Here is a 22,859-nt window from a genome sequence, read left to right as displayed (position 1 = left end):
AAGTCTGTTAATCCAATCTAATGAAAGCAATTGTATTTATCCTTCACAGGTTTCTGTTATTGATGCTTTTCAACCAAACTCTGATACAAAAAGGCCCAGGGTTGTCCCTGTACTGTCACAAACCTAGCCCATTCTTTGATAACCAATCCTTAATTTTTCATCAATGAACATTTTTGGTCTCGCTATCCATTCTGTCCTCAAAATGGATCTCCCTCATCTGTTCACTTGCTAAAACTTTACCCAAGACGTTCCTTCCCCTATTTGCAAAAATGTTCTTCTACATAATCTCAAATCTCCATAAAACCAAAAACTTTGAATATTCTCTGTATTTTTGTGAGGTGTATTTAACATCTCTCTCATACTTTGGTGCAGGAAAGAAGACAAGGCAATCACTTTCTCCCTTCTCTTTCAGTCATTAAGAGTGTAATAAAGTTTTTTAACAGTGCATTTACAACCTCTCTCGTCATGCAAACCTAATTTTAGAAGTATGGAGTCCATTCCTCACAACGTATAAAAAACCCATGATTGTTAAAATAATAAAAAAGTTAAAGTTTATGGTATTTCAGCTTCTACCCAAAATCCCTTATCTGTGTCCCTTTTTTTGCAAAATGATTTAAATGCTTTTTACTTCCTGGTTTGCTGTCTGTGAGAATTCTTCAGTTCAGCTTGCTTAATGACTTTATGTTTCTCCTGGGCAGCACATATTCCCTATAGATAGTGCCAGATTCAAAGTCATGTCAGCATAGCAGAAATCGAAGCTTCAATATTTGACAGCTTTTTCAACAATAAGCAGCAAGAACCAGCCCTTCGCCACTGACAGCAAATAAGAACAAAGAAAATTACAGCACAGGAACAGGCCCTTCGGCCCTCCAAGCCTGCACCGATTATTCTGCCCGACTTAACTAAAACCCCCTACCCTTCTGGGGACCATATCCTTCTATTCCCATCCTATTCATGTACTCGTCAAGATGCCCCTTAAAAGTCACTACCGTATCTGCTTCCACTACCTCCCCCGGCAACAAGTTCCGGGCACCCACTACTCTCTGCGTAAAAAATCTGCCTCGGACATCTCCTTTAAACCTTGCCTCTCGCACCTTAAACCTATGCCCCCTAGTAATTGACTCTTCCACCCTGGGGAAAAGCTTCTGATTATCCACTCTGTCCATGCCTCTCATAATCTTGTAGACTTCTATCAGGTCTCCTCTCAACCTCCCATCGCTCCAGTGAGAACAAACCAAGTTTCTCCAACCTCTCCTCATAGCTAATGCCCTCCATACCAGGCAACATCCTGGTAAATCTGTTCTGTACCCACTCCAAAGCCTCCACATCCTTCTGGTTGTATGGCGACCAGAACTGAACACTATATTCCAAGTGCGGCCTCACTAAGGTTCTATAAAGCTGCAACATGACTTGCCAATTTTTAAACTCAATACCCCGGCCGATGAAGGCAAGCATGCCATATGCCTTCTTGACTACCTTCTGCACCTGCATTGCCACTTTCAGTGACCTGTGTACTTGTGCACCCATATCCTTTTGCCTATCAATACTCTTAAGGGTTCTGCCATTTACTGTACATTTCATATCTGTATTAGACCTTCCAAAATGCATTACCTCACATTTGTCCAGATTAAACTCCATCTGCCATCTCTCCGCCCAAGTCTCCAACTGATCTATATCCTGCTGTATCCTCTGATGGTCCTCATCGCTATCTGCAAATCCACCAACCTCTGTGTCGTCTGCAAATATACTAATCAATCCAGTTACATTTTCCTCCAAATCATTTATAACAAACAGCAAAGGTCCCAGCACTGATCCCTGAGGAACACCACTTGTCACAGTCCTCCATTCAGAAACATACCCTTCCACTGCTACCTTCTGTCTTCTTTGACCGAGCCAGTTTTGTATCCACCTTGCCAGCTCACCTCTGATCCCATGCGACTTCACCTTCTGCACCAGTCTGCCATGAGGACCTTGTCAAAGGCCTTACTGAAGTCCATGTAGACAACATCCACTGCCCTACCCTCATCAATCATCTTTGTCACTTCCTCGAAAAACTCGATCAAGTTCATGAGACAACCTCCCCTTCACAAAACCATGTTGCCTCTCACTAATACGTCCACTTGTTTCCAACTGGGAATATATCCTGTCTCGAAGAATCCTCTCCAATAGTTTCCCTACCACTGATGTAAGGCTCACCGGCCTGTAATTACCTGGATTATTCTTGCTACCCTTCTTAAACAAAGGAACAACATTGGCTATTCTCCAATCCTCTGGGACTTCCCCTGTATGTACTGTAACCTCACGACTTGCCTAGGCTTGCAAAATCTCACTAACTGTAAAATCTCACTAACTGTCCTCGCTGGAGACAATACACATCTCTTTAACCTGTGCTTAACCCTCTCTCCACTCACATTGTCTGTACCTTTAAGACTTGATTACCTGTAAAGACTCGTATTCCAAACATTATTTTGTAAATTGAGTTTGTGTCTTTATATGCCCTTTTGTGAACAGAACTCCCACTTACCTGATGAAGGAGCAGCGCTCCGAAAGCTAGTGGCTTGTGCCACCAAATATACCTGTTGGACTTTAACCTGGTGTTTGAGACTTCTTACTGTGACCTCCCCTGTAGCCAGTGAGGATACAAAGATTTCTCTCAAGGCCCCACCAATTTTTTCCCTTGCCTCTCTCAGTATTCTGGGGTATATCCCATCAGGCAGTGAAGACTTGTCTAGAATGTTTCTCAAGAACCCCAATACCACCACCTTTTTGATCTCAACATGACTCAAACTATCTACACATCCTTTCCCAGACTCATCATCCACCAAGTCCTTCTCTTTGGTGAATACTGACGCAAAGTATTCATTTAATACCTCGCCTATTTCCTCTGGCTCCACACATAGATTCCCTCCCTTGTCCTTGAGTGGGCCAACCCTCTCCCTGGCTACCTTCTTGCTCTTTATATATGTATAAAAAGCCTTGGGATTTTCCTTAATCCTGCTGGCCAATGCTTTTTCATGACCCCTTTTAGCCCTTCTTACTCCTTGCTTAAGTTTCTTTCTACTTTCCTTGTATTCCACACTTACTTCGTGTATTCCCAGTCTCCTAGCTTTGACAAATGCTTCCTTTTTCTCTTTGACTAGGCTCACAATATCTTTCGTTATCCAAGGTTCCCAAAACTTATCATACTTATCCTTCATCCTAACAGGAATGTGCCGGTTCCGAATCCCTATCAACTTACACTTGAAAACCTCCCACATTCCAGATGTTGATTTGCCCTCAAACACCTGCCCTCCATCTACATTCTTAAGTTCCTGCCTAATATTGTTGTAATTAGCCTTCCCCCAATTTAGCACCTTAACTTGAGGACTACACTTATCTTTATCCATCAGTACCTTAAAGCTTACTGAATTGTGGTCACTGTTCCGGAACTGCGCCCCTACTGAAACATCGACCACTTGGCCGGGCTCATTCCCCAATACTAGGTCCAGTATGGCCCCTTCCCGAGTTGGACTATCTACATACTATTTCAGGAAGCCCTCCTGGATGCTCCTTACAAACTCTGCCCCATCCACGCCCCTAGCACTAAAATCCAGGCCATTCTGTCTCTGGATCTCAAGATTATGGAAGCCTTTCCTTCCTTGCATTTCCGAGCTTTTAAAACTCAAGCATGACATCATCAATCCTTCACAATTTGCCTCCACATTGTCTTGGGAATGTCTGGGCAATGGAACTGGCTAGTCACCTAGATTACTTAAAAAATAATTAATCTTCTCAATAAAGTCCTCCACCAACAGCAGAGACAGAACAGTACTGGGATACCTTGGGGCACTTATCCAAATCTCTAATACAACCTGTCACTGGCAGGGAGGAGAGCTAATAGAGGGGGAAATGTCTGAATTATATTAATGATACATCAAGAATCCTGTAACACTGTTCCAAAGATATCTATCTTCATATTTAAAGGGTTTTCCACTTCTTACTGATGGATATGATTCAGTAAGCCTGAGTCTGGAGTGTCAAGCCCAGAATTAGAAGCATTTTGTACCAGCCCTGAGCGAAGGATTAGTATTGAAGAGAAAATACTAAATAACTACTTAACCAATAAGGGAATCTCAATTTCCTTTATACCAGAAATTAAACAGAAATCGGTTTGCCCAAAATTATTTTCTTTTAAATGTACAGCCCAAGCCATTGCTTTCCCAGTCCAGTGAATTTACATGAAACAGGTTTGGGAGCTAACTTTGCATAGCTGTCAAGACTTGATTGTGTATGAACAGTATTACCAGCTTGACCATTCATCTCATCAGGACCGTGGAATCATTTCTTTGCTAGCTTCATTTTGAATATTTGACAAGATTAGTAAAGTGCAATATATTCTACAGACATCCTGAGTGGCTAACCAAAGACACCTGCACACCATGAATATTCTGACTAAACAGCATACCATAAAACAAACTGTATTAACGGTGTTAGAAAAGTTGAGACAAAGGGCGAAAAATGGATTATCACAAATGAAATGCAGGTGTCATGCACCCATGGAACCTACATGATATTCCTTATAATGGGGTTTAATGATTTCACTTTGGAACTGACTAACTTAAACACAAAGGTTTCATAAGAATTTTGCAAATAAAAATTTAACTAAGCCAAGCATATGTGCTGTGGGTGTATTATACCAGGACTCCCAAAAAATTCACGAATCCATGAAAAGAAGTATTGGCAGAAATCTGGGTTGAGGTTAAAAAAACAACCTGAACAGACCGACAAAAAAGACAGAGGATCTATTTGCAAGTGCATGTAGCTCACTAGCCCATATGCCAAAATTAAAGGACAGAGTCAGACAGTCCTTAGCCAAGAAATTCAAGCAGAGATGAATACACAAAAACGTATTTGGCATAGAAGAAGATTCAGATACCACAATGTGTTGAACATCAGGGCAACTTCTGATTTCCTACCTAAATCTTAACACCAAACAAGGAGGGATAAAAATGAGGGCATCTCCTACTGGTGTTCTGATCTTGAAAAGTGCGAAGGCTGTACTTGGCAAGAACCTGGAAACTTCAGTTGAGCAACTATTGCGAGAATATCACAACAAGTACCTGTTCTTCTCCTAAAACCATAAACAGGAAACCTCATCCACTTGCTGCATATAGTCAGGAAGATTGTCTTGATGCCATGATTGAAATAAGATCATATAAATAAGCAAAATATTGTGGATGCTGGAATCTGAAACAAAAACTCAGCACGCCTAGCAGCATCTGTAAGGAGAGAAAGTAGAGGTAACGTTGAGTCCTTTGGCTGACAAAGAGCCAAAGAACATGAAATGTTAACTTTCAGTTTTTCCAGCATCCTCTGTTCTTGCTGAAATAAGATAAAATAAACATGCTAACATTGTCTATGGTCATATATGATAGTTATTTGGGCAAGATACCAGAAGAATGCCAGCCACTGTGGAAGTGTACCTAGCAAAAAAAGTCCCAATGTTCAGCAGAGCGAATTAAAGTGAAAAAACAGAGACAATCACTTAAAAGCCAGTGCTCAATAATCCAACCCACACGGAAGGTTGAAGAAGAACCTGCTGATAGAACCGTGCATCTTAAGAGAGTTGAATGACCAAATGAGAAAGTTGAACGCCAATCCAAAAGATTATCTGGATCATAATATGTTGACAGAATCTCTTAAAGGATCATTCCCTTGGTGAAGAATATAAATGACTGTGAGCATTCCGGGACTGCATTACACAATAAAACCTAGAGAATGTCAAATCAAGGAAGAAAAAATAAAGGCAGCCTAAACCTCATGGTGTACCAAGTCATAGAGGTTTACAGCATGGAAACAGGCCCTTCGGCCCAACTTGCCCACACTGCCCTTTTTTTTTTAAAACCCCTAAACTAATCCCAATTGCCTACATTTGGCCCATATCCCTCTATACCCATCATACCCATGTAACTATCTAAATGCTTCTTAAAAGACAAAATTGGACCCGCCTCTACTACTACCTCTGGCAGCTTGTTCCAGACACTCACCACCCTCCGTGTGAAAAAGTTGCCCCTCTGGACACTTTTGTATCTCTCCCCTTAAACCTATGCCCTCTAGTTTTAGATTCCCCTACATTTGGGAAAAGATATTGACTATCTACCTTGTCTATGCCCCTCATTATTTTATAGACCTCTATAAGGTCACCCCTCAGCCTCTTACGCTCCAGAGAAAAAAGTCCCAGTCTATTCAGCCTCTCCTTATAACTCAATCCATCAAGTCCCGGTAGCATCCTAGTAAATCTTTGCTGCACTCTTTCTAGTTTAATAATATCCTTTCTATAATAGGGTGACCAGGTTTGCACACAGGATTCCAAGTGTGGCCTTACCAATGTCTTGTACAACTTCAACAAGACGTCCCAACTCCTGTATTCAATGTTCTGACCGATGAAACCAAGCATGCCGAATGCCTTCTTCACCACTCTGTCCACCTGTGACTCCACTTTCAAGGAGCTATGAACATGTACCCCTCGATCTCTTTGTTCTGTAACTTTCCCCAACGCCCTACCATTAACTGAGTAAGTCCTGCCCTGGTTCAATCTACCAAAATGCATCACCTCGCATTCGTCCAAATTAAACTCCATCTGCCATTCGTCGGCCCACTGGCCCAATTGATCAAGATCCCATTGCAATTGGAGATAACTTTCTTCACTGTCCGCTATGCCACCAATCTTGGTGTCATCTGCAAACTCACGAACCATGCATCCTATATTCTCACCCAAATCATTAATATACTTGACAAACAACAGTGGGCCCAGCACTGATCCCTGAGGCACACTGCTGGTCACAGGTCTCCAGTTTGAAAAACAACTCTCTACAACCACCCTCTGGCTTCTGTCAAGAAGCCAATTTTGTATCCATTTAGATACTTCATCCTGGATCCCTGGTGTTTTTTTTATTCATTCATGGAATGGGAGGGTTGCTGGCTAGGCCAGCCTTTATTGTCCATCTCTAATTGCCCTCAAGGTGATGGTGAGCTGCATTCTTGCACCACTGCAGTCCATGTGATGTAGGTACACTCACTGTGCTGTTAGGGAGGAAGTTCCAGTATTTAGACCCACCGACAATGAAGGAATAACAATATATTTCTTGTCAGGATGGTGTGTGACTTGAAGGCAAACTTCCAGGTGGTGATGTTCCAACTTTTAGATGGTGACGGTCATGTGTCTGGAAGGCTTGGTAAGTTGTGTAGTGCATCGTATAGATGGTACACACAGCTGTCATTGTGCATCGATGATGGAGGAAGTGAATGTTTGTGGATGGGGTGCCAAAGGGGTGCAAAGTTAATTCCCAAGCCTGCCTTGTCCTGGATGGTGTCAAGCTCCTTGAGTTTTATTAGAGCAGCACTCATCCAGGCAAGTGGAAAGTATTCTATCATACTGCTGGTGTATGCCTCATGATTCCTAGCCTTTGATCTGCTCTGTAGCCACAGTATTTACATGGCTAGTCCAGTTTAGTTTTTGGTCAATGGTAACTCCTAGGATTTGAAAGTGGCGGATTCAACTATGGTAATGCCATTGAATGTCAAGGAGCGATGGTTAGTTTCTCTCTTGTTGGAAATGGTCATTGCCCAACACTTGTGTGGCACGAGTGTTACTTGCCATTGTCAGCCAAAGCCTGAACATTGTGCAGCTCGTTGCATTTGGACATGGACTACTTCAGTATCTGAAGAATTGTGAATGGTGCTGAACATTGTGCAATCATCAGCAAACATCCCGACTTCTGACCTTATGATGGAAGGACAATCATTGATAAAACAGCCAAAGATTGTTGGGCCTAGGACACTACACTGAGGAACACCTGCATTGTGGTGCCAGAACCAAGATGATTAACATCCAACAACCACAACCAGCTTCCTTTGTGCTAGGTATGACTCCAACCAATGGAGAGTTTCCCTGATTCCCATTAACTCCAGTTTGCTAGGGCTCCTGATGCCACACTCAGTGACTTGATATCAAGGGCAGTCACCCTCACGTCACCTCTAGCATTCAGCTTGTTACAATCAAGGTTGTAATGAGGTCAGGAGCTTAGAGACCCTGGTGGAACCCAAATTGAGCATCAATGAGCAGGTTATGCCAAGCAAGTGCAACTTGACAGAACTGTTGATGACACCTTCTGTTACTTTACTAATGAACCAGAATAGACTGCTGGGTAATTGGTTCAGTTGGATTTGTCCTGCTTTTTGTGGACAGGACATATCTGGGCAATTTTCCACATTGCTGGGTAGATGTCAGTGTTGTAGCTGTTCTGGAAAGCTTGGCTAGAAGCGCAGCAAGTTCTAGAGCACAAGTCTTCAGTGCTATTACCCAAATATTGTCAGGGTTCCTTAGCCTTTGCAATATCCAGTGCTTTCAGCTGTTCCTTGATATCATGTGGAGTGAATCGAATTGATTGAAGACTGGCATCTATGATGCTTGGGACCTCCGGAAGAGTTTGGTACTTCAGCAGAGTTACTCTGCCATATGTATGTAGATGTTAACTCCAGGAATTTAACTTTCTTTTAAAATTTTCAGGACAACAATAAACAAACAGAGGACTGGGACTAGATGACATGGTCTTCCAGACAGATGGCACAGACATGATAGGCCGAATGGGTTCCTTCTGTGCAGTAACCATTCTTTGATTTCCGTTCAAAAACATAGTACCAGGATATTCCTGGACTAAAATTATGTACTTTGAAATGATATACAACAGCAAAAGAATTATTTCCAAAAGAGAAGAGTGCTTTGTAAGATGATCATTCAACTGTTGTGCCAAATGGAGCTTGGTGACCTTAAATGTTTGCACTTCTTTGGATTTGAACTGCAGACCTGGCTCTGAAGTTTTATTCCCGATGAGTGAGCAAAGCCATCCTGTTTGAAAGAATCACATTCTGCTGGTAAAGGACATCAATTCTTGACCAGCAGACCCTTTGGAGAGACAGAAGCCAGCTTCACAACTTTTGAAATTATATAGTGAATATATTTGATGCTGCAAAGCCCTGAGAACTAGCAGAATTAAATACCTGGTTTAACTATGGTGTCATGATGTGGAGATGCCGGCGTTGGACTAGGGTGAACACAGTAAGAGTTTTAACAACACCAGGTTAAAGTCCAACAGGTTTATTTGGGAGCAAATACCATTAGCTTTCGGAGCGCTGCTCCTTCGTCAGACTCCATCTGACAAAGGAGCAGTGCTCTGAAAGCTAATGGTATTTGCTACCAAATAAACCTGTTGGACTTTAACCTGGTGTTGTTAAAACTCTTACTGTGTTAACTATGGTGTGGCAGAATACAATTATTTTCAAAAAAGGTGACAACAAGGTGCTCCATAACAAAGAGTGAAAAATGAATCTTCCTCAACCAAAGCAGGATGCCAAGTTGGAAATTGCAAATAAGCAACAGTAAAAGCAATTTCAACAAGCTGGACAATAGAAGAGACATTTGAAGGATTATGACGTGGTTGACCATGTTGACAATGAGAATACAAGGAGGAAATAATATGCCACTGTTACAGAGAATGAGAACTTTCACTGCAGTAGGAAGGATGGACACCTGACTCAAAGCGAATCGAGACAGTGTGAGAACAGGGGAGTGAACGAGAGAGAAGCTCAAGATAGGGAACACAAAAAAGAAACAAAACTCTGAGAAACGGACATTAAAAAAATGAGAAAGGTGACAATGAGAAAAATTGAGGGTGATTAGGGGAATAAACTAGAAAATACAGAACTGGAGAGTGAACAAAAAAGGGGGAAAGAGCGAGTGATAGCCCAATTAAACAAAAGGATAAAGGAAAAGAGGAAGTACAGAAATAAACTGTAAAGACAATGAAAATAAGACTCAAAGGGGGGGGGGGAATTAAATCAGGGAAACAGAGGCAGAAATAACATAAGCATAATAAAGATAAGCATTGGAGATAAATTAGTACAGGACAAAAAAGGAATGTGTACAAAAAGCAAGAAAAAATACACAAAAACAAATGAAAACAGTCAAAACATTTGAGATGTGAATAAAGAGAGTCAGAGTACACAGAATGAGAAAGTCGGGAGACAACACAGAAGTAATGAAATAAAAAGATGAAGTACAATCAAGCAATTAGCAAAAGTAAATGAATGAAAACATGAGAGGCAAATGAGAGAGAAAACACACAAGGAGGGGGTGAGTGGCACATTAGAATCACAGAATTGTTACGGATCAGAAGGTAATTTGGCCCATTGTGTCTGCACAGGCTTTCCAAACCAGCATCATGACTTTGTGCCACTTCTGGTATCCATGCACATTGTTTCCATTCAAGTAATCATCTAATGCTCTCTTGAATGCCTCACTTTCCGGCAATATATTCAAGACCTTCTTTTGAAAATCACTTTAAATCTGTACCCTCTTGTTCTTGATCCTTTTACGAGTAGGAACAGTTTCTCCCCATCTTCTCTCTCCAGACCCCTCAGGATTTTGAACATCTATCAAATCTCCTCGGAGTCTTTTCTCCAAGAAGAGGAGTCACAACCTCTCATTCCTGGAATCATTATTGTAAACCTCTTCTGCACTCTCTCCATTCACACCCTTCCTATAGTGTGGTGCCCAGAACTGTATACAACATGCCAGGACAGCACGAGGGTCAGATGTGGAGAGGGCTATACGTGGCGGGCAAACAGATGTGGCCAGAGGCCAAGAGGATGCAAGCTGGCAGATGAGGGTGTTGCAAATGGAAGACCAGGCAAGTAAGTGAGGAGGATCCACGCGAGGAGAACACAGGCAAGCAAGAACAACAAACCAGAAAAAATTATGAGCATGAGAGAAAAACAGGAGAAAGGGAGAACACAAAGGAGAATAAGAACTAAGAATTGGGGTGACTGTACCGTTTTGTTCACAGAAGTGATTTGAGTATAACATACCGTAAAACAATATCAAGTAGAACAGCAAACCATATATCAGCACTCCAATGTGCTTGGCCCAATTGAATCCTACCAGAATTCCAGAATCTCCACATGCCTAATATGCATATGCAAGGCAATAGCAAAAACCAGTCACTTTCTCCAATGGACTGGAGAAGACAAAAATTGAGCCACAACCATCTGATCTTACATAGCCCCTAAGAACTTGTATGATATACTGACAAAGATCTTTAAGCCGGTCTTATGCCCACCCTGTAAGCCTAAGAAAAATCTCAGCAGGGGTAAGGAGGATAAAAGAAAAAATGAAATGAAATATTAAGATAATATTTTAGTTATAGACAATCTTTTATATTAAGATTTTGAGGCACACAACAAGCTCCTTCACTAAGCTTTAGGAAATACAAAATACATTGTGATCGGTATAGCAAATACCGATCACAATGTATTTTGCTATTTCAGTAGTCTACAATTTTTGCACTGATCCAAACGACGCCAAAAAATAAACTTCCCATATTATTTTTAAACTTTCCAATCATGTGGATGTTAAATTCTTGAAACTTCTCATGGAGGTAAAAGGTAGTGAACAGTAATAACCAAATAATTCCTGCAAACTTAAGAACTAATTTCTGCTGCATATAACATACAAAACAGCAAGATTACAAAGAATAGGTTAGGCTATGCTGCAAACATAGCTCAGTTGAATTTTTCAAAATATGTACACAGTTTAGTCTGGTGAGATGCCTTATGTGAATTTTGTTTTGACATTTATATTCAGTCATAAAATTCAAGGTCTCCCCAGTATAAACTGTCTACACTTTGATCGGGACAAAACATCCATGAACACACAAGATAACTTATTCAAAGCTGTTGAGTTTATGATGCTAAAAATGTTTAACTGTGCAAGAATTTTGGAAAAATATGTCGATGAACAATTTCTGTAAGCAGTTGAGAACTTACTGAAATTTGGCCAACTTTTTTAACCTTGATTATTTTACTCTTATATCGATCTCCTAAACTTGGAGGAAACCTTATACGTGTTCAAGAGTCAACACTCATTGCACTAGAGATTAATTGTCTGTAGGCTCTCAAACATTTACAGCTGCTGCTCCCAGTCGTGCATTTTCTAAATGAAATGAAGCTAAAATCTAAGCAATGTTGAATAAATATTATCCAAACATTTATTCAAATACTCCAAAAATTACAACATATAACTGGAATTAGTACTTTCTGCTGCATCAAGCACAGCTCATTGGATGATTTTCTACCCTAATTGCTTACAAAATAACTTGCAGTGTGATTACTTGTCATTATACAGTTTAATGTTAATTGGTATGGGAGACTAAAGAACAACCATATCCTGGTGAACAGCTCATTGCTGAATTTTATTAATGAGATAAAAAATGTCTTTATGCACAAGAAGCATATAGAGACAATCAGTGGCGTAGTGCAACAATTCAATATGAAAGGACTGTTTTTCTAATCATCTTAACTAACCAATTCTAAATGTATGACAGAAATACGTGGTGAAATCCAAGGTAATTTCAAAACCAAGATGATGCAAACCTAGAAATTAACTCCAAAGTAGATACTTAGTGTGCCAACTCATGTCATAGTTATAAATCCTGTTGGCAGGTTACATAAAATACTTTTTAAAAAACAAGTTTGGTTTTCAATCATGAGATCTTCCATCTATGAGAAAAATGCATCCATGGTCTTTGAATCAATGCTAGATTGGACACACTACACTATGAAAATCTCAAACATTAATGCATCTGTCACTGGTTTAACATGTTTGTGGCCAAACGTATAAAATTCACACTATTAATGAAAATACATTCCAAATATCTGTTAAAGCAAGGGCTTCGGGAAAGTAAGTTAAAGTTTAATCTTTCGGTTTGTTTTTGAAAATGACTTTTCTTTTTAAGTACAGTACTTTATTATTCCATCTGAGTATAGTATGCAGCTCAACTCTCAACTCCCCCTGTTGGCTCTGTTTGTGTTTTTGAGCATGCGAGTTGGAGATCATTTCACTGCAGATGCAGCCATTTTGTGGTCCAAGCTTCTGACAGATATGTGGGGCTGCCATTTGCAGACATAAGCATAATGTTGCATGAGCTCTACCAGTGTACAATTAAGTCCAAAAGTACACTAAACAAAATGCTAATTGGTTGCAGCTCATTTCTTGCATTAAGATTAAAACCAAAGCACCAATACAGTAAAAATTAATACTAAAATGCACAGAAGTTTAAGACGAAGGAAAGACAATGACTTACAGAAATATATAAACAGTGGCCTCTGGCATTATTGTACACATCAGAGCAATCACTTTTAGATATTTTGTTCAATGATTGGAAATATTATCTTGGCTTGTTGTTAAAAGGAGAGTGCTAGTAGACAAAGCATCAAAACAGTCCCTCCACAATGAATTGTATTACTACACACAACTCAAAAAATGTTTCATGTACAATGACCCAGAAGAAAATAATTATCCCATCAATAAAATACAGTAGACACAAGCTAAACAATCTCAAACATTAAGTGCTTGCATGGACAATCTTCCATTAATAAAGCTGCAACAAAAAATTAAAACCAAAAACAGTGAACTGTTATTTATTGCAGTCATGATGTGGAGATCCAGATAGTTATCCGTTCATGTTCTATATTACTGCATGCAGTTCCAAGCACAGCTTTTGACCATACTGGAAGTTCCTTATTCCAAGACAATGGACAGACATAAACACGTGTATTTCAGACACCAAAGGCTGCTGAGAAACACAAGTTATACAAATAAATTATATCTAGAAAACACATAGAATGGTACAGGGATTTTTTTGCAACTCAGCAGTAATCAAACCATCGACAGAACAAATCCACAACTGACCATGTTTGCAACCTACAGATGACCACAACCAAAACTAAGCTACTATTGTAAAAGATTTTAACTAAAATCTGGCTTTTCTGAAACATTTGAAAATGTCCCCCATAGAACTTTCAATGTTACTGGTTCTAGAATTCGAGCAAAGCCAAGTTCCACTGATGTTTAATTTCAACAAAACATTTTTATCCTGCCAAAATTAGCTCAACTCAAAACATAAATCGATCATTTCTTTCTAAACAGGCAGTATGTTGCGAATTCACCCAAACATATGTTTAAAATGCTTTCAACTCTGCTTCACCACACTACACAAAGTGGGCAATTTTACCAACCATGCTTAAGATACAAAAGATTGTGATAACTATGATGGCGTAACTTGGACGACAGTGCAACTCAATAGATTAAAAACACTGGAGTCCTTTACCAATCAAGCTATAATTATGACAATTTAATTTTTGCAAGCATATCTTTTGTATTTATAATAAAGAATCTGAAAACGCTGAATTTCATTGTGCTTCAGCTAAGGCTTGCTGCTGTACCAATTCTTCAACATGGTCGCGATGACAGTCCATTTCTAATCAAGTTCATCATTACATCTATATTCATAATTTAAAATAACAGGTTGATACACAATATAAACTATTATTCTATTCTTGGATAAAAACACTTGCATGTTGTTTTCTCACCATCAAAAATGCTCCTAGTTATACTATTATACCAAGTAATACTGTAGATTCTTAAGATTATCAAATAAGTTACTTATATATAGCGTGCATTTACCAATCTATCAAAATATCATTTTGGATCCATTTCAGCGACTTGCCACATTAGCCAACATTTTAGATACATTTTAGAATTACTATATTGGCAAATTCATTTCAGCAACACTGGATAAATGAAACTTATCTTAAAGATCGACATGTTGGGAGAAAGAAAGAATCAGTTAACCACAACTCTATAGAACCTACAAGGCTAACAATGTGTAAGAATCCAAATTGGTAAGAGACAACATAAAAAGCATATTTTCATATATTATTCTTCGACACACTGCAGAAAACTGTGTTTACACTGTATAAACTACACATGCTGCACCAATCTGAAAATCTCAAGAGTGTTACATGCTTAAATGGCACAACAGAGTACACCATAAGACTTAATAGACTGTGTTGAATCAACAGTAGCAGACACAAAGGCTGGCATTGTCCCCATTTCAACACTCTTCCAATAAGACATCAGATGAAGACAACTAAAACTCACTAGAACATTGCAACTACTGTAGGTAAGGCTTTCAGAAAGAAAGATGTGCAAATTATTCATCTAATGAAGGATGCTTCTATAGCTGTTAGTTTGATCAGCTCCATCTCAATACTGTACAAAGAAGTCAACTCTTCTACTCCCCCTATAGTTTCAGTTACAGCTCTCTGAGCATGCTCATTGGATATAAATTCACTGCAGATTCAGCCATTTCATGGTCCAAGCTGCTGGCAGACATGAAGGCCTGCCATTTGGAGACTAATCCACTGTACTACTTTGAATCTTAAAAATAAACCTCTTCATTTATTTTTTATATTACAGAAGTCAAGATAATAAATTCAAAATATCTCTCAGATTTTTACAATTACTGAAAAATGATTTAAACAAAGATCTGAACATATTCTTCCATTTTGTAAATGCCTTCAACACCACTTACACAAAACAGAATCTGAAACATATATGCAGATCGCTAGCTCTACCCAACATAAGCAATGTAAAGTCACAGGTTAAAAAAAAAATTGGCATAGTGCATGAATCCAATAATTTTATGAAGGATACCATTTTTGAGTACAGAATAGTTAATTACAGGAAGTAGGGTGATGCAGATTGGCAATCAAACAGTAACTTTAAACACCACAATGCAAATACAGTGAAGGATGTGCAGACATACAATCATTCCTTTACAATTTTATTTCACAGAAAGGTTAACCTTAACACAAACACGAAGGAAGTTGACTACCAACTGTTCATTCAATATGAAAATTACAGAGAAACAGTTAGTGACAAAATCCCTAAACTTGGGTTTAGTTCAAGTTATTTAAAATTCTAAATGTGGATTTGATGTTAAAAAGTGTATTTATTTTAACCTATTTTTTCTGAATCCCTTAATCCAAAGGCTTAACCAAAAGAAAGAGAAATTACCAAAAATTGAAACAAATGGTCACATGCTTGGTAGATGTAAATTGGTAACCCCTTTCTATGCCCCATGGTGTGATGAAAATAAATTGGTTGAAATACATGCAAAACTACTGTGATTCTGTGTGATAGGGACAGAGTAACATCCAATCCTTCTTCAGTTAAATTCATGGTCAAATTTTATCCATTGAAAAAGGATACAAAACTGGCCGCCATCAAGATCTTCAAATTTAAAATTTGATTTCAAGTAATGCCTAAAATAATTGTAACCCCTTTCTATGCCCCATGGTGTGATGAAAAAGTCAACCCGAAGTTCCCCCCTAAACAATTAAAACTTAACTTGACCATATTACTAACAGTCACCAGACTAAGTAAACAGGAATAAAATACACTATCACTCAGTGTTAAAATACAAGTGTCCTAGGCATATGTTTCAAGAGAAGTCCCGAAAAGGCGCCAGAGTGTGGCGACTAGGGGAATTTCACAGTAACTTCATTGCAGTGTTAATGTAAGCCTTACTTGTGACTAATAATAAATAAACTTTACTTTAAGTTATGTATGGATAAATACAGGATGTTGAATCTATGCTCATGCCCAAAAGATGTCAACATGCTACAAGATACAACTTAAAATGACTCTGTTTTCATCATTAACACCAATTACGATAACAACTACAACAGAAATGAACAACATCTTCATTGATTTGGTTGATTTGAAGTTTCACCAACTGGAATTCATCAGTCAACCACCAACAATAATGGAAATGCAACAGCAGCTTCACTTCAATATGATCTTTACCCAATGTAAAGATCAAACATAAAACTTTTTCCAATAAGTTATTTTTCTACTTAGTGCTACAACAGTGTAGAGATTTGGTGCGGTTCTATCTATCTTACATTGAGAAGAATTTGTCACACCGAGGTGATTCAAAAAGAGAACAAAAGATGTGGATAAAAAGCAATTATTTGTCAAACAGGTTTAGAAGAACTTGAACTTTAAGAAGAGCATCTTCTATGAGGAAAAAAATGCCTGTCTGACCTCACTGAAATGACAGTTTGGTCATCATCTAAAGTGAAATCCCTTGATCAGAATGCAGTAAAGACCTTCACTTTAGGCTGATCAATAACAAGGAAAAGTGAGATTCTGAAGGTTTACATTTTGGCATGAACGTGGACACAAACTGGTAAATGAAGAAACATTAACTGGGGCAAGGATACCAAATGCCCAGCATTAGACATTACAAACCTTCCCACTTCAAAGATATTAAACTACTGTAAATTTAGTGAGCAAGGTAATTCAACACTGAGGACCATCCATTTACAACCAACAAGCGAACAACGCAAGATTAACATGTCATAATTAAATTCAGGTAAAATGTACTTGATGTTCAACTGCTGAACAATGAGTTTCTTTTAGCAATTCTAGAATTGGATAGTGCAGATCAACATAAATCTTGAACTACTTTACCACCAGATTATAACAACCAAATAATTGACCTTTTCCCATTCCTCCACCATACAAATACCACCCCGCACCCCCCATCCACCACTCTGCACAATAAAAAAGACTAACATGAATAAAAATGGAAAAGCTCCAGCAAGGAGACAACAAGCCACAATATAAGGGCAAGACATCACAAGGGGCAACAAGGGTTGGATGTGAGCCGAACGAAAAGTGGCAGAGCAAGAAAGGGGGACATGTCTTCTCTCTATCCAACCCCAAAAAACCATCTCCTCTACACCGTGCTCAACCCAACAAATAAAATCCGTAGAACTGGAAGCAGCTTTCAAAGAAAAGATTCTTTATTTTTGCGAAGTCTCAATGGTCACTGTGCAGACAAAAAGTAACAATGCAAGAAGTGCAGAGATGTGCAATAAGACCACCTTTCCAAGCTCAACTTCCAAGAGGCTGCTGTTGACCATTTGGGAATGGTGTCCATCCATCCTCCATACTCTACTTTCCCCACCACACCACCACCTCCAAAAGCAAGAGCACTTTTGTTTTCCTTTCCTTTTGAACGTGCAACTATCGAGTGGAGTAAGATTGGCACATTAAAAGCAAAAACCAGGCTGTTCTCCTCTATCCAGTAGAGTCAGGATACATGAGGAGAGGGGGCTGGTTATGTGTGTGTGGTGGAAAGAGGGAGGAATTAACAATAAAAGAAAAAACCCACACACACGTTTCCCAGCCGCCTGGCCAAACAAAAATCTTATAGAGAGAGAGAAGTGAGACACTCGAGGTTGGAGCCAGCCTTCTTGCCCGGTGCCCGGGAAGCAGGCTGGCGGCTGCGCCTCCGCTGGGCATACATGGGCGGCGCATTCCTTATCCAGGGTGCGGGGCGGCACGCTCCAGGGTTCCCCGGTCAGCAGGCCAGCCCAGCCTCCCTCTGCCTCTCCTCTCTCCCCTCCAACCTCCTCCTTCCCTCAGTTGCTATTTTTTCCCAAAAAAAACAAAGCGCCAACTTTTAATTAAAACAAAAGCCCGGGCTGCTGTTTTAAAAGCGGCGGGCGCTCTGACGGTTGGGGCCTCCGGCTTGATGTCTCCCCCCACCTCACTTCACTAACTCTCTCCTTCATCCCGCTCCGGCGGAGGTGCTTGTTTTTGGAGGGGAGGCGGGTGGGTGTGCAGGGTGAGAGGTGAGCGGAGAGGGCAGAGTGCGGGGAGAAAAGTTGCTGCTTTTACCTCAGGATCCGGTGAAGCCATGGCTCAGGATCAGCTCGGGTGACGCAGCGGCCGGCCGCCCGCCCGCCGCCTGACGTCATCGCCGCCCAGAGCCACACTGCCTCACAGAGAATGAATGAATGTGAGTATGTGTGTGTATGAGTGAATGTGTGTGAGTATATGAGTATGAGTTAATGTGTATGACTGAATGTGTGTGAGTATGTGCGTCTGTGAGTGAATGTGTGTGTGTGAATGTGCATGTGAGTGCCTGAGTGAATGTGCATGAATGCGTGTTGTGAATATATGAGTGAATATATATGTGTGTGAATGTGCATATGTGTATGTGACTGAATGTGCATGTATGTGACTGAATGTGTGTGTGACTGAATGTGTGTGTGTGACTGTGTTTGTGTGTGACTGAATGTGAGTTTATGTGTGAGTGAATGTGAGTATGAGTGAATGAGTTACTATGTATGTGTGTGTGACTGAATGTGAGTATGAATGTGAGTTACTATGTATGTGTGTGTGACTGAATGCGTGTGTGACTGAATGTGTGTTTGTGTGTGAATGTGAGTGAGTTTATGTGTGAATGTGAATATGAGTGAGTGAATTACTATGTATGTGCGAGTGAATGAGAGTGTGTGTGTCTCACACATTCACACACACTCACTCATTCACACACACTCACTCATTCACACACACACTCATTCATTGACAGAGTATGAGTGAGTGTGTGACTAAGTGGAGCATCCCTGAGTGAGTGTGAGAATGCCACTATCTGACTTGAAAATTCCTGAGTGTGAGAGTTTGTACATAGGTATGACAGTCTGACTGAAGATATCCTGAATGTGAGTGTGAGAGTGAGTTAGTGTGTGTATCACTGGAACAATCTTGAGTGATAGTGTGTGTCTGACCGGAGCAACACTGAGAGTGAGTGTGTGTGAGAGAGTGAGAGAATGTGCGTGTGTTTAAGGGAGAGTGTAGGTGGCTGCAATCCAATCGTGGCAACAACCTCCACCCACTTCCCCAACACACACCTTCCCTTTTTCCTACAAATCATGATCATGATTCCTGATTTTTATTATGTTGTCAAATCATCATCTTCCAAAGACTGCACGACAATAGACCATGAGGACAGTCTAGACCACTAAAACATCATTAATTTTTTTAAATAACTGAGCACAACCCTGATGTGTGCGGCTGCAACTCACCTATCCACCCCAGACACAGCCACCATCCCTTTCTCAAACACACCCTCCAACATGCACCTTCCCTCTTAAAATGCAAGAGCCTATTTCATTGCTGATCATTATTATACTATAAATGGAATCATTTCCCGTAGCTCAGATGGAATAAAAGGGCAAGCAGGACAAGATTAACTCTTTTTTTAAATTACGCATATTACATTTCCATATCTTAAATTTGACATATATATCAAGGTTGCCTGATCTTTGACTTCATCCTCCGTGTAGCTTTCGATTTGTAACACAAAGGATACTCAAAACTACTAATGATCAAACCTTGTTAAAAAAAATGCAACCTCCAATAGGTTTAGTTAATCTATAATTTATGTTACTTCTCAGGGCTAAAACAGGTGATGCGTTGCCCAGCACCCCAGCATGAAGCAGTATGTTAGAAAGGTAAACAGAGTCAAAAGTGTTACACACATGTACAAGATAATATGCATGCGTGGCCAAAAGAGAAAATGCTGGAAAATCTCAGCAGGTCTGGCAGCATCTGTAAGGAGAGAAAAGAGCTGACTAGACGACTCTTTGTCAAAGCTAAAAGGCATAGAAAGTGGGAGGCGTTTATACTGCAGGGTGAGGGCATGAAAGATGAGTCGTAGCCACAGAAACCAGGGGGAAAAACAGCTAATGGCAGTCCACAGAGAGAATAACGGGTGTGAATGGCCAAACGGCAGAGAAGCTAAAATGAAGATATTGGATGGAGGGGGGGGAGGGGGGGGGGTGGATGGGACAGAGGTAAAATTGAGAAAAGGGAGAGAAAAGGTAAGGGAAGGGGATAAAGTAAGAGGAAAGAGAGGGGGGAAAGAAAAATGAAGAAAGACAAAGAAATAAATGATAGAGAACTGTAAAAAATTAAATAAAATAGAATGAAAACAATGGTCTTTGCCTATTAATTGGAACCGAAGCAGTTCAACGCCCAAAGCCTGAATTCCATTTGTCACAGGCAATTTTTTTTGCATTCCAAATTGTATGGGGGACAGTTAGAAATGCGGTTGTTTTCAATAGTTTAAGAATCATTAATCCAGTAGTTCGATTTAGAGTCACAATCACGCCGATCCCACAGTCCAAATCTGGTGCAGAGGGGCAACTGGATCACAAAATAATTACAGGAACAAAATCATGTCAAGAGCGCCTTTCGCGCTCTCAAGACCAATAGCCTGGTACAAAATCTACTAAACTGCACATCTCGCTGCCTAAGAATATTAGCAGACTCTGGAGATTTAATGGGGAGGAGGGATGGGTGGGCAGTGAAAGAGTTGTGTGTCGAATCACTGGGAAGTGAGCATTGTGCTCTGAAACCATAGCCATCTATGTTCGTCATACAGTACATATTGTATACTTGGATTCTCAGTATTTGACATTAGTCTGACACGTTAAATAACCCTGCTTATAAAACAAACCTTTAGAGAATGCAAAACAATGCCCTTCGAAGGGTCATCCAGACTCTAAACGTTGGCTCTATTCTCTCTCCACAGATGCTGTCAGACCTGCTGAGATTTTACAAAATTTTTTTGTTTTTGTTTGATTCCAGCATCCGCAGTATTTTGCTTTTATCTTTGGAGAATACGAGCTTGTTGTTCTAAGTCACAAAAATAATATGCGATTGATATCAAATCCGTTGTTATTAATCAACTACCAAATAAATTAAACGTTTATTTATCAATAAAGTACTTCTATGAGTACAGTACAGTGGATTCAGAATGTATTTGCATTGGAAATAATGGTAGGTGCAGTGGTGAAAACCGAACCACAAGGCCAACTTCAGTGTGAGATATTTGTTTTAATTACACGTTCGTTTTCCATTGTAAATTGAGTCTGATGAAAAGTCTTCAATGTTTTTTGTTATCAGTGTGAAATGCACATCTCCGACATCAAGAGCGTGAACTGGCTGCTGTGTAGTCACAAGAGCCATGTTGGATCTGATGCAGAAAAATGTAAGAAAATCATCTCAGATCCTTGAGGCGAGGGAGGATGGAAGGGGGAAGTGAGAGGGAGAGAGAGAGAATCAGGAGGGCGGGTTGCAATCTAGGTTCATTCCGCAAAGAAAGCCTCCTCAAACGACCCGAACAACCATTCCACCGCGACCTTTTAATGTTACAAATTACTACCAGGCTTCCAGCCTTTTTTTTGAGAGTGTGATTTACAGCCAGGCGGCGTAACAATGAAAGAAAATGGTGTAAAATGCACGATTCCGCTTCGTCTCCATGCACCTAACGCTCTTCGAATAAAATCTGAGCTGATCAGTTGCATTCATTAAATCTAACTCTCCTCCGGATTACATTCTTTCAGGATAATGGATGTCTGTTTCAAGCACACGCCCAATGTTTCTTTTTAATGTACCCAATGCTGTTACCCTTACGTCGCCGCCTGCAGCCTACCTCCAATCATTGTCTTAGAAATCCTCAGGAACCCTGAAGTATTTTGAGTCAATATGCATCATGTTATTCTCATTCCCCCCTCAATGAAATGGCTGAACGATTGTAATGTGATGTCGACTCGTTGCTTCAAAAACACAACCCGTGGCAAAAACAGATAACATATCTGATGGACACCATTGTAAATGTGTATTTTTTTTGTTTGCAACTCTGCACCACAGAAATGCAGGAACTGCTGATCGACTTCTTCCTTGTGATATGTTACAGATTGGATAATAAATAAATCAAGATCTGTCATAATGCTCATACGCCTTTTCCAATCGAGTGCAGAAATGATTTCCTGAGAGTCTTCTCATTACCGTCTGGCTAAGAAATCGTCTTTCTAATTATAATTTCGGACGATTATTATACAAGTTAAATATGTATATATATATATTTAAGGTGTACTGGGAAGATATGAACCATTTGATATTCAAATATATTTATCATATTAATGATAGAGAAATGAATCTGGATCATTAGACTGGCTGCAACCAGCTAAGCCATTCAATGCACTAGCTGAGATACTGATTGGTTAATAATTAATGAGACAGACTGGATGTAATGCTGGTTATTTATGTTGCATGT

General features: G+C 39.9%; 1 protein-coding gene across 8 annotated transcripts in view; it reads right to left on the bottom strand.

The window, feature by feature from the left end:
* LOC144502549 (histone-lysine N-methyltransferase EHMT1-like) overlaps nt 1-18,712 on the bottom strand; it is a 163,713-nt gene extending 145,001 nt beyond the window's left edge. For 4 of the 8 annotated variants that reach the window (XM_078226629.1, XM_078226633.1, XM_078226631.1 and 1 more), the window contains exon 1: nt 18,632-18,709. In XM_078226629.1, the coding sequence (XP_078082755.1) occupies nt 18,632-18,652 (21 nt within the window). In that variant the 5' untranslated portion in view covers nt 18,653-18,709. Of the gene's footprint in view, nt 1-18,631 lie in introns of all 8 variants that reach the window. The other 4 variants (XM_078226630.1, XM_078226632.1, XM_078226636.1 and 1 more) reach the window with 4 other exon arrangements.
* Between the last annotated feature and the right edge of the window lie 4,147 nt (nt 18,713-22,859).

This window comes from Mustelus asterias, chromosome 13 (assembly GCF_964213995.1).
Source record: "Mustelus asterias chromosome 13, sMusAst1.hap1.1, whole genome shotgun sequence".
Classification (NCBI taxonomy): domain Eukaryota; kingdom Metazoa; phylum Chordata; class Chondrichthyes; order Carcharhiniformes; family Triakidae; genus Mustelus; species Mustelus asterias.
The sequence above is the reverse complement of the archived record's forward strand: the minus strand, read 5'-3'. Positions and strand labels throughout refer to the sequence as shown.